The following is a 12,289-nucleotide window of genomic DNA, read 5'->3' as shown; positions in this document are numbered from 1 at the left end:
TGAATTAATTTCATGAAGTACAACCAGCTCCAGTTTTGGACCAGATCATGGCAAGTAAATTTTTCCATCTTAGCTTCAAAAGTTTCAGGGACTTAGTGTAAACTGCAAGGGCTCTCTTTTGTATATATTCACAGCATCCAGAGATAGCAAGCTTGCTTCTTCCCTTGACTACAAACCTGGAGCTCTTCTTATCAAGTGTCTTGGCCTTGCCTATAACCTTGGACCCCCTAAGAAGGACGACTTGTCTTCCCTCATCAGCTTGGTCTAATTCATGCTCTTTGGTTGAAAAGGTAATAATACATTGTGGCTGGGTTATCTTGTCAACTTCATTGTTTCCTTTCTGTTAGAGAACTTCGTGTTTGTTTTTCTTACTCCATCTTAGTTGTAAAAAGAATTGATATGATACATTGGGCCTTTGTAAGGGAAATACTTAAAGAGATTTTTCCTTGTTAACTGGAAGACTTGTTGTGAAAATAGGTTTGAAGGTGCTTTAGGCATTAAAACTTACGCGTAATGAACTTAGCTCTGATCCTTGGAAGTCCCAAATTCACTCTAACTCCTACAGGCATCAACGAATAAGGTCCTATTGAAACGGGACAGTGTCCATGGTACCATTCTCATAGGAAAACATGATTGAGACAGGTGTGGAACACTAATTCTCTCTTGAATTTGGATGTTCCGACCTGTCCCAATCATCTGAGTTGCATCCCTGCAGTAGGATGGTCCGGATGAACCTAGATACTTTTTTTATTATTATTATTTTTACTTCTTTTTTTTTTTGACTATTTTGGTCCATCCCAACCATATCCGATCCCAATACCATACCTTCTCAGGAGCATACCAAGACGAAGCCTAGCACTGATATTTAAACCCCTGACCTATGTTGTCGCCTTCTTGGTCATAATTAAGTCTCCTTAATGTTTCATCAGCTTTTTGGAAGGCCGGGAGTATCCATCAGTGCATTTTATGACTTAATGAAATGAAGTACAAAACATTCAGAAAACAGCATCAAGAAAAGTAAAGATTCTTAACATGATTCGAAGATTTTTCATGCTTCGAAGATGTAGATGTAGCCATTCGTACTAGTGTTTGGTAATTTCTTGCAAAAGCTCTGTCTCTTCTGGATCTATCTGTGGAAAACTGAAAATCCTCTTATTCCTCTGCTTCCATATAGTCCACTAGATTGCCATAACCAACTTGTTGCAAGTAGAAGTACAGATCCAGGCCAATCTTTAAATTGTAACATTTCCTTACAACTCTTCTGAATTCTTCTTGTCAATTTATGTCTACATGACAAACGAAATTCAATATCTGTAGCATCATTGCATAGGAAACATGAAGGAGAATGGAGCTAATTCTCTTAGCAAGATCGCCAGCAATTAGCTATTTATAGTGATAATGACATATCACACTATCCAAGCAAGACAATTGTTCCACTAGATGTTCCTCAAAGGAGAACTATCTGGAAGGCTCTAAAACTTAGTATTTATAGTCACCTTTCTCTTTCTGCATTTGCTTTACGTCATTTGAATGGCTATCCATTATAATCATTATCTTGGACTCATCACAGTCTGTAAGCAGTGTTTTCGCTGGTGACAGGCATATACTGGGCTACCCTCTCATTTCATAAAGAGGTGTACATTCTCATATCCATCTTTTGGCATTTGGGGTGGGAGAACAGATTATTTCCTTCCTTCTCTGTACCATGCTATTCTGGTATTTGCTTTGCTAGGCATTTTTAGTTTTAAAACTTTCTTCTCCACCAAATTGCAGGGAATTGTGCATGCGCCTTTACATCTTCATTTTCAACCTTTCTGCTCATTGAAGTTTCATGATTGTACTTCCTTTGTATCATTTCCAGATATCCAGAAGTACATCCATAGGCATCAGTCCTTATGAGCTTCAATACTCCTTTCTGGAAGGAAAGGCTTCAGCAGTGGAAGCTTTCTCAGCAGAAAATGTCATGCACAACTAGAGGGCATACAGCATTTCTTAAAGTAAATGATTCTAGTCCTCTTTTGGAAGTGGAAAGGGATCAATTAGAAAGGTATGAAGTTTTTGACGTATCATAGTTTTCATATCTGCCCGGATGATTCTTGATTTACCATGGAAACTTTGTCTAACTCATGGTTTTATGGGTAAAGCAATGGAACTCTCGCTATTACAATAAGCTATACAATGTTCAGTTATGTAACTTTAGTTTTAAACTTGGTAGAAGTTCTAGTAAAATTTAATATTATGGAATATATTTTTGATTGCTGTCTCCTCAGTTTATGTTTTTTAAGATTTTTTTTATTAATCTCAAATGAATGATGTGTCCAAGTTGGTAACAATTTTTGCCTCTCTTTTTAGTTGTCTGCGACTATAAGAGTTCTGCTTACTTTGACAAGTTTAAGCATTGTCACTAGATCTATGATTAATTCATTTTGAACGGGGCTGTTTCTTAGCAAAAGAATTCTACATATGAGTAAAAATTTTATTAAGCGGTTTGTAATCCATTTTTATGAAGAGTTGCCATGCATGTATATTGGTGGATAAGAGGCTGTTATTTATCCTCAAAGGATTAAAGGGTTGAAAAAAAAATAAAGAAATGAGTGATAACAGTTCATGCATGATAATATATGACAAGGATAATTAACAAATTCTGGCAATTGATGTTGAGAAAAAATGTATCATAATGAAGAAAAAACTTCTACCAAAAAATAAATAAACAAAACCCAATGCTAATAACATGCATGATGCTTCCAACTCATGCTTCTATAATCTATAGCATGATTCTGAAATTACTGGAATCTTTTGTCAAATGTTTCTCCTTGATTTTATAAATAAATTCAAATAAGTGTTTATGTACCAATGATTCACAAAATACAGTGAATATCTAAACATTCAATATTGAACTTATAATTCTTGTATAAGTCAATGCATTAACTGACATGTTTTTATTGTTTGTTTTTAGATCCAATCATTATAGTTTTCATTATTCCTGATTTTCTCTAGCAATTTGCCCCAATTTTTTGGCTGCCAATCAAGTTTTTAGATTTAATTGCAAATCCTGAATTATGACTGGACGATGGAGTGCTGACGAGTGTGGGGACTCGTAGTCCTTATGTCTACAAACTTGTAAGAAAAAAAATACGGCTATCCTCATGTCATGTATTATTTGAAACAAGGGGTGTTGATTGGTATCTGAAAATGTTGCAGAGCCCTACAAACATAAGTGTCTTGAAGTCTGTTCGAAACAAATGAAGTTATATGAAGCAAGTGTCCGGTTAAGAATGAATATGCTGATGGTGCATCAGATAAAATTGATCATATAAGATATTTTGAAACTTTGTTTTTATATAAGATATTTTGAAGCATTTGTTAATTTTGTTTTCATTGTCTCAATAGTATACTATCAGAGGATGGAATGACATCGAAGGACTTTCTGAATTGTTATGGGGTTTTATTTCTTTTTAGGTAGTTTGTAAAACGATTCGAAAGTGCCTATTTTTTTATTGTTTCATTAATTGTTTGTACATTTTTTTTCCAGTATATGCTTTTGAGTTATTTTCTTCCCTGCTTCTAGGGATGAGGAACTTCGTCAGCCACTTTCTAGAAAGGTGTCTATCCCCTCCTCAAAGATTAATCCATATAGGGTTGTTATAATCTTTCAGATTGTAGCATTAGCATTCTTTTTCCAGTACCGGCTTGTTAATCCAGTCCATAATGCATATGGACTTTGGTTAACCTCAATTATCTGTGAATCCTGGTTTGCTTTATCTTGGATTCTGAATTAGCTCCCCAAAATGCAACCTATTACCAGGACAACATATCCAGAACGCTTATGTTTGAGGTAAATCTCTCTCTCTCTCTCTCTCTCTCTCTCTCTCTCTCTCTGTGTGTGTGTGCGCGTGCGTGCATGCTCGTGCACGTGTATATATTTCTGGATATCTATTTTAATTTTCTAAGTTTTTCCTGTCCAACATATGTGTATAAGGTGCAGAATCATCTTCTTTTCAGACATAACCAACCAGGAAAACCATGTCAGCTTGCCTGCATTGATGTGTTTGTTACTACTGTGGATCCATTGAAAGAACCACCCCTTGTCACATCAAACACTGTGCTTTCAATCCTGGCTGTGGATTATCCATCTGAGAGGGTTACATGTTATGTCTCTGATGATGGGGCTTCACTGTTGACTCTTGAAACCCTATCATTAACCTGTCAGTTTGCTAGGAAATGGGTGCCATTCTGTAAAAAATTCAATATTGAACCAAGGGCTCCTGAATGTTATTTCTCACAGAAGGTGGATTATCTAAAGCACAACATATGGCCAACATTTGCTAAGGAACGAAGGACAATGAAGGTACTAAGTCTTCGTGGCTGTTCTGTTTGATTTTATATTCATTTATTTTCTAATTGTTATATCGGAACTACCTTTATGGTAACTGCCTGTAGCCTGCTGGAAATATACATTTGTGTGCTTGTGAAACCAAAATTAATCTCCATAATTGTCTATTGGACAAATCATAATCATTATTGACCACTTACATTTAATTGCAGAACAGGTAGAAACTTGTGTATGAGTTATTCATGCTGCATACACGCATGACTGCCAAATTGTACATGAATTGTGTAAGTAATAATGTTTTTATTTATCCATGGAATGAACAAAAATCATTTACTTCTGTCCTAATAGATTATTAAAGATCTAAAGGAGTACCAAGGGTCAACATGTCCATGTGTATTGTACCTTACCCTTCAATTTTGGTCACTCGTAGGTGTCGCATTTTGATGATTGTCAACCTCTACTTCATATCGCTTTATATCAAGGTATATCACGTGATTTACTAGATAACATTTATTTAAGCCTATTTACAAATGAACTAAGGTGCAATTCATTTTTTTCAAGAAATACAATGGAGATGCCACCACCAGGTTTTGAAACCTAGATATCTCGTAAGAGGATAGGGATGGCGACCAACTAAGCTAAGGATGGTCGGTGAACTAAGATGTGAAGACCCATGCAAGCGTGTGTTCAGTCCCACATCAGTTATGCTATAGGGAGATCTTGGATATTTATATAGGATCAAGAAACTTAAATAATTTCTTCTAGTTTGGGATGAGGTCCTGAGTTGTTATAAATGATATCAAATGGACCTAGCTACAACCCATGTGTGACAAAGGAACACAGTAGCACGGGCTCTTTTGGGGTTGACCACGGGCCAATTATGGTAATTTCGATTGGATTTGACTATATGTAGACCTTTGCCTTGCAAGAATGTCAGGGCTTAAATTGGGAGAGTACGTGGGGACCCACGCAGGCACATGTTTTGTCCCACATTGGTTGTGCGCTGAAAAGATTTTGGGTATTTTTATCGGACCAAGGGACTCAAATAGTACCTTCTGGATAGTCTTTTTGGATGAGGTCATGGGTCATTACATAAGATTTGATTTAGGATTGTTATATTGATACATAACTACATGACTTTATCTTTCATGATTCATTACTGAAAATCCTCAATGGCAAATCAAATTTATATAGACTAAAGGGAGAGCCAGATATTTTGAAAAAACAATCCAAGATTTGAGCTTAATAGCTCAGATTTTGTGAGCGACAACAATCAACAAATAAGTGAGATAACCATAAATTTTAAGTTGGTGACTAATGAAGAAACTGATATGGAAGGTTTAGATTTGGAGGGAAGTTATGCTGTGGCTTTTAGGCTGTAAATTCAAGTGATTTTTCATAGTAGGGGTCTATTAGATTTGAGAAGTATCTTTTCATGAGTTGAATTGTTAGGAAATGTGGACAGAAGAAGAAAGACAACTTAAGGTCAAAGCGCAGCATGATTTCCGTGGAGTTTATGAGGAATGAGAGATCCTCTGCATATATTTGTTTGGATATTGGCATATTTGACCATTTGATGGAGCTGACTTTGCTAAGCTTGATGTTACATTTGATAAGTTTGATGCACCGGGTAGTAGTTGATTTTCTGGCTTGAGTTGTTTTCTTCGGATTGGTTACATAAGCTTACTTATTGAGATCATATTTTTTGAATTTTGTGGGTGATGTGGAACCAAAGAAGAAAGACAACTCAAGGTCAAAGAGCAACATGATTTTCTGTGGAATTCATGAGGAATTAGAGATCCTCTGCATTTGTTTGGTTGAATGTAGGCATATTTGACTATTTAATCTAGCTGATTATTCTGAGCTCAATGTTACATTTGATTAGTTTGGTGCGCGACTAGTAGTTGATTTGCTGGCTTGAGTTGTTTTTTCAGATTGGGTATATAAGCTTACTTATTGAGATCATATTTTTTGAATTTTGTGTGTGGTCCCCCAACACTTAAGCTGACTTTTTAATCATTGGTTTTTGTCTCTTAATCTTGTTCCTGCTGCAAGCCATTAAACGGCAAAGCATATTGACATTTTGGGGGTTTTATGATCTTTTGTTAAGCAACAAGTTTGAAGTGCTCCATTTTTGATTGATCAATCTGTGATATAGTTGGCGGTTCCTACAGGGCGCTCTCTTTGTTCAATAACTTGTAAAATAGTTCTTGACGGAAAAGATATATTCTGTTAAATAATGACCCTTGTAGTTCTGATCGCCTATTTTTTCTACATGCAATCCCTGTTCTTTCAATTTTACCCTCCTTTTGAGTACATGTAAGGATTTTCATAATTTGGAATCAACATTTTTCTAGGATCAGAGCTTCTCTCATGGTTTGCTAATGATTGGACTACTGAAAAAAATATGATTATCTATGCTCCATGGTACCTAAAATGCATTCAAAAGTAGCCTAAAATTGTTGGCAAAAGCGTCTGGTGATCAATTCCAATGATTACCCTTACAAGGCTTCATGATTCTGCAGCATTTGAACTCCTGTAGAATTTGGTTTTTTTGGAGAACAAGAACATTGTTTAGTGGCTTTGGAAAAGGTTGGGGACTTGAAGTGCATCTGCAGAGCCTATATTACTTGAAGTAAACAAGATTAATTTCTTGAAGCAAAATGATTTTTCTTTTCAAAATTTTAAAAGGAAAAATTGAAAGAAGACAATACCTCCTAAAGATTTAGATTATTTAATTTCATTAGGTTGGTAAAGAATATTGCTTAGTTAATTTGATCTTAGAATTTCATATAAACAATATCTTATTCCTGGTGATTACTTCATCAGGACTAGCTAGCTTTATTTTCTCCAGTAAACTTGAAATTTGATCGTCATTTAAAACTTTTAGTCCTTGCAATTTGTGAAGTCTGTGGTACGAGTTGATTTGATTTTTTGCATTTCGGTGGATGCATATAGAAGGTCAGTTATGTGAATCTTGTGGAGGTCTTCCTTTGCCTCCATGGATTCTTTTTATCTGCTAATAGTAGTAGGGATGCTAAATCTGGTAGCAGCCATGCAGAAGTGACAGAGAGAGAGAGTTGTTCATAGGACGGTTACACGATTATGAGATGTCATTGCGCTGTCAGTTTGATTTGTTTGTAGTCATCCCTTTGTGTACCTTTTCTTCACATGAATAAAATCTTGTTTATGACCAAAAAAATAGATAAGACATAAAGAATGAGTATTGCAGTTGGCTTTACTTTCAGAAGGTTCTGTCTCTTGTTTAACCATGTGTGGTCACAGTAACTTACATATTCTCTGACTTCGTTTGTCTTCAGAGGCAATACGAGGAATTCAAAATCCAAATTAATTCCTTAGTTGTGAAGTTTCAAAATGTCCCTTGTGATGGATGGATTATGAGAGACGGCACTCCATGGCCGGGAAATAACACTCAAAATCATCCAGGAATGATACAGGTTTTTATCTCCTTTTCTTTTGTGCTTATATATGTTAGGCTGTGTACACTTATTGTTTATGTGCCCCATGTACCAACTTTTGGGATGTGTTGAAATGAGTTTTTTGCTTTAGATACTATTAGGCCATGGTGGTCTACATGACAATGAGGGTAAAGAACTTCCACAGCTTGTTTATGTCTCCCGTGAAAAGTGTCCAGGTTACGAGCACAACAAGATGGCAGGAGCTTTGAATTCTCTGGTAAATTATTTGTGATGTTTCATCAATTGAGGCATTGTAAATATAACATCAAGAAAAGCTTAGGAACTTGTTGATCAACCTGCAGGTTCGAGTTTCTGCCATTCTGACAAATGGGACATATATTCTAAACCTTAACTGCAATCACTATGTCAACAACAGCAAAGCTTTCCTAGAAGCCATGTGCTTTATGATGGATCCCAATATCACAAAGAAGGCATGCTATGTTCAGTTTCCACAAAGATTTGATGGTATTGATTCCAGTGATCGGTATGCTAGCCACAATACAATCTTCTATGATGTGAGTCAAGACATCCATATAAACCAGTGTTGCTTTCTACCAGATTTAAATGCCTCTTGCAACAAACTTAAGAACTGCAATCTCAATTACATATCTTAAAAAGGCCATCAAGATTCGGTATCATGCTATTAACCCTGATAACATAGCCAATCCAAGCATTAGCTGGAACTTGATTGTGTGTTGCAGATGTATGAAGATGTTTTGATTCTTGATCTGGATGTATATGCTTGCATGTTTGATGCACATCCTAAATTGCATGCATCTAAGAAAGCATGTATGCAGTTATATTCATCCATGATGCATTTATACATTTCATATGTGTATCAAAGCAGCAATGCTTCCAACATACTTATCCAGAACTGACTAAATATGGAGAATTGATCCATATGCATTTAGGTAACTGACTTGTTAGAGGATTAAAATTTTGTGCTTGCAGACTTGCATAGGGTGCTAAGAAATTTATGCAGTATTTAATAGCACATATTCCATGATTTTTCATGATCAATATCTATATAGTTTTTTTTTATTTGTGAGGGAAAATATGAAAGTATCTATATAATTAAGAATGGTTTTCATAGGTAAATGGATGTATCAATAGTTACTACTGTAAGTTTTATTATCTGAGCACAACATTCTTCGAGTTGCATCTGCGCTATAGTGTGTCATTTTGCAGTCAAGAACATTTGCTTGCAAATTCCAATTCTGTGGAATGCAGTCCGTTCTAGATAGTACTCCCCTGCTGACATGCGCCAATATGTTTATTTATATACATGAGGTATTGCTGATAACCAAATAACCTACTCTGGGTAATTCTGGTATAGATGTAATATATGATTGCCACTTTGTGGCAATTCTGGCACTTGCCTACTATAACTGTGTAGTGTCACTGTTGCTATGGAAAAAAAATCAATTTGATAAACTTCTTTTCAAATAAACCAATTTGATAGATGGGTTTCTTCATGAATTGTTTTGCAATTTGTTATCATAATCTATGGAAGTCCTTGTTATTTGTGCAGATAAACTTAAAGGGTCTTGATGGAATACAAGGGCCCTTTTATGTGGGCACTGGATGTTTCTTTAACAGGAAAGCTTTATATGGTTATGACCCTCCTTTAGAACCCAAATGTTGCAGATTTAGCTGGGGTAGACCAGGAAAGAAATACTTTGCTGATGGCTGTGGTTATGCCCCTACCCTATATCTGGAATCAAACAACTTAAGTATATACAACATGGAACCAAGTAGTGTTGAAATGGAAAATCCTTCTCTTTTTCTGAGCTTGAAGAAGTTTTTTGGTCGGTCACCAACTCTCATTGCTTCGATAATTGTCAAGGATGATAGATTCTCAACATCTGCAACACGTGAGGATCTCTTAAAAGAAGCAATTCACGTAATAAGCTGTGATTATGAGGAGAATACTGCTTGGGGAAGAGAGGTAATTGCTTATTGTACAATAATTGATCCCCATAATCTGCTATGAATTCTTACTTTTTTGTATATTCTGTTATTCTGGGTGTATGTTTTTGAATTTGTATGTCTATAAATTTCTGATAATTTGAAAAAAAAACCTAATTATTAATGCATATGTTTGGAATGAAAGTTAATTATGGCTAGATAATGGCCAGTGGGAGGCAAGGTATCTTTAAGAAATGAAGTTTGAATATGTTCTGGTTAATTTTTCTCTGAATTGCTAAATTATCCTTGTTGTGCACAGATTGGTTGGATGTATGGCTCTCTGACTTCAGATATCCTTACGGGTCTTAAGATGCATGCCCGAGGATGGAGGTCCATATATTGCATGCCATTAATTCCTGCTTTCAAGGCAATTGCACCAATCAGCCTCTCTAACCGTTTAAATCAGTTGCTTCAGTGGGCCATTGGTTCAGTTGAGATCCTTTTAAGCTGGCATTGCCCGGTATGGTATGCATATGGTGGCAAGCTTAGGTTATTAGAAAGAATAGCTTACATCAATGCTACCATTTACCCCATCACATCCATTCCCCTGGTTATATACTGCACTCTACCAGCTGTCTGCCTTATCACCGGAAAGTTTATTGTTCCACCGGTATGTTGCATGAACTGAGAAAAAAGCTTCAACTGCTAAATAATTTTTCTTTATGAACCAAGAAAAAACAAAAGGGAAATTTTGGAAGGTGTTTGTTTTGAATGCCACACATGTTATAAATCTTGTAACAACTATTATTATTATATTTTCAAAATTGCAGATCGGTGATGTTGGAAGCATCTTGCTCACACTTCTTTTCTTCTCAATTATTGCCACGGGTTTTCTTGAAATGAGGTGGAGTGGTGTTGGGACCCAAAAGTGGTGGAGAAGCCAGCAGTTGTGGGTGATTGGAGGGGTCTCGCCCCACTTGTTTGCAGTTATTTATGGACCAATGAAGATTTTAATGGGGAAGAAAGCTAATTTGACTGTGCTGACTGAAAACTCTGTTGAAAATGATCTCAAGGAGCTATATGCTTTCAGATGGACTTCTCTTTTGATATTGCCAACAACAATAATTCTCATTAATTTATGTGCTATGGTCTCTGGGATCTCTTCTGCTATTAATAGTGGGTATGGATCTTGGGGTCTACTGTTTGCCAAGCTGTTCTTCTCATCCTTGGTGATCATCCATCTATACCCATTCTTGAAGGCCTTGGCAGTCCGCCAGCAACGAATCCCAACAGTCGTCATAGTTTGGTCACTTCTGCTTGCTGCAATATTCTCTTTGTTGTGGATTCGCATGAATCCATATGTTACAAGGTTTACCGGACCAAATTTTCAGGAATGTGGAATTTATTGCTGAGTTTGATCTCTCAGGACTGCCCACCACATTTGAACAGTGGCAACCATTTCAGTCTGTTCTTTAAATTTATCAGAACCATTGGTTTTGGTGTCAACTCTTGCTGAGTTGAATGAAAATTCATTTCATGGAAGACATTCTTTTGTAAAAAGAGCATAATTTGAGTCAACTGCAGGTTTCAACTGTGTCGCACTTATGTTTATGTGGATGCCATGTCTGGGTAAGCTGAGAGAGACTCGGTAGTAATCATGATGTCGGGGAACTTCATTCAATGAAACTTGTGGCTAATTTTGGTAGGAATATGAACGAATCTGTGAAGTCAGCAATGGAGTCAGTATGGATGCCCCCAGCCAATGGAATATCGCATAATAGATGGCCTAACGCTTGGGAAAACTTTCATCGCATATGTATCACAAGTATCCTTGATGCTTTGAATTAATTTCCCCGCTCCTTTCAGATTGAGAGTATTTATGTGACTTTGGCTTCTGCTTCATGTGTTGGATAGTTCTTGGTCTTTGCTTGCTTGTTTTCGTTGCATTCTTTTTGGCTTTTGGTATTCGTAAGAATTTGTCTTCCTTTTCCTTGAGACTCACGGTTGATGGAATATAAGATCTTGGCCTATTGCTTGTATTATTGGTACGGTTTATTCTCTCTTCTTGCTCTGCCAATAATATCCAAGTCTTATTTTAAATTTTTTAATTGAATTCGTACTTGCATAAGACAATGGTCGTTGTCATATCCCTAATTGCTTCAAAAATGCATCTTTGGTTGGTAACTGAGTTTCTGATGCATGACTGCATTAACAGTAACTGATTCTCCATTTTGCCTCCCTGTGAAAACCTTTAACAGTGAGGCCTAATTGATAAGCCTTCTAAGTAGGCTATAGTATGAATTTACATGCGATTTTTTTTTTCTCCCTTCCCAGATCATGCATTGTTGATGTTAGTAACAAGTGATCAAAGAGAAGAATGCAAACATCTAAACGAGGAGCTTCTCAGATGTGATGCATGAGCACCAGAATAGAAAGATTACAACCCTAGAAACTAGAAAGCACATGAAGATAAAAAGTCTGCTGGGCCAGCATTTCTCAAAGAGACAGTGGACCAAAACATACAACGAAAAAAGATGCTTAAGTATCTAATCATACTTACCCTTTCACA

The 12,289-nt window shown here is 36.3% G+C and overlaps 1 protein-coding gene across 2 annotated transcripts; it reads left to right on the top strand.

The window, feature by feature from the left end:
- Positions 1–1,643: 1,643 nt before the first annotated feature.
- LOC103714737 (probable cellulose synthase A catalytic subunit 8 [UDP-forming]) lies at positions 1,644–11,762 on the top strand. Of its 2 annotated transcripts, XM_039114652.1 has the most exons (10): positions 1,644–1,716; positions 1,862–2,047; positions 3,569–3,835; positions 4,003–4,348; positions 7,654–7,791; positions 7,904–8,029; positions 8,115–8,327; positions 9,344–9,760; positions 10,040–10,390; positions 10,551–11,762. In XM_039114652.1, the coding sequence occupies exons 3-10, from the start codon at positions 3,789–3,791 to the stop codon at positions 11,130–11,132; spliced, it is 2,220 nt and encodes a 739-aa protein (XP_038970580.1). In that variant the 5' UTR covers positions 1,644–1,716; positions 1,862–2,047; positions 3,569–3,788; the 3' UTR covers positions 11,133–11,762. The 2 variants fall into 2 exon arrangements, with proteins under 2 accessions (XP_038970580.1, XP_038970579.1); XM_039114651.1 differs by lacking the exons at positions 1,644–1,716; positions 1,862–2,047; positions 3,569–3,835 and having other exon boundaries at positions 3,864–4,348.
- The last annotated feature ends 527 nt before the right edge of the window (positions 11,763–12,289 follow it).

This window comes from Phoenix dactylifera, chromosome 1 (genome assembly GCF_009389715.1).
Source record: "Phoenix dactylifera cultivar Barhee BC4 chromosome 1, palm_55x_up_171113_PBpolish2nd_filt_p, whole genome shotgun sequence".
NCBI classification, from domain to species: Eukaryota; Viridiplantae; Streptophyta; class Magnoliopsida; order Arecales; family Arecaceae; genus Phoenix; species Phoenix dactylifera.
Note: the sequence above shows the minus strand (reverse complement) of the source record. Positions and strands in the feature narration are given on the sequence as shown.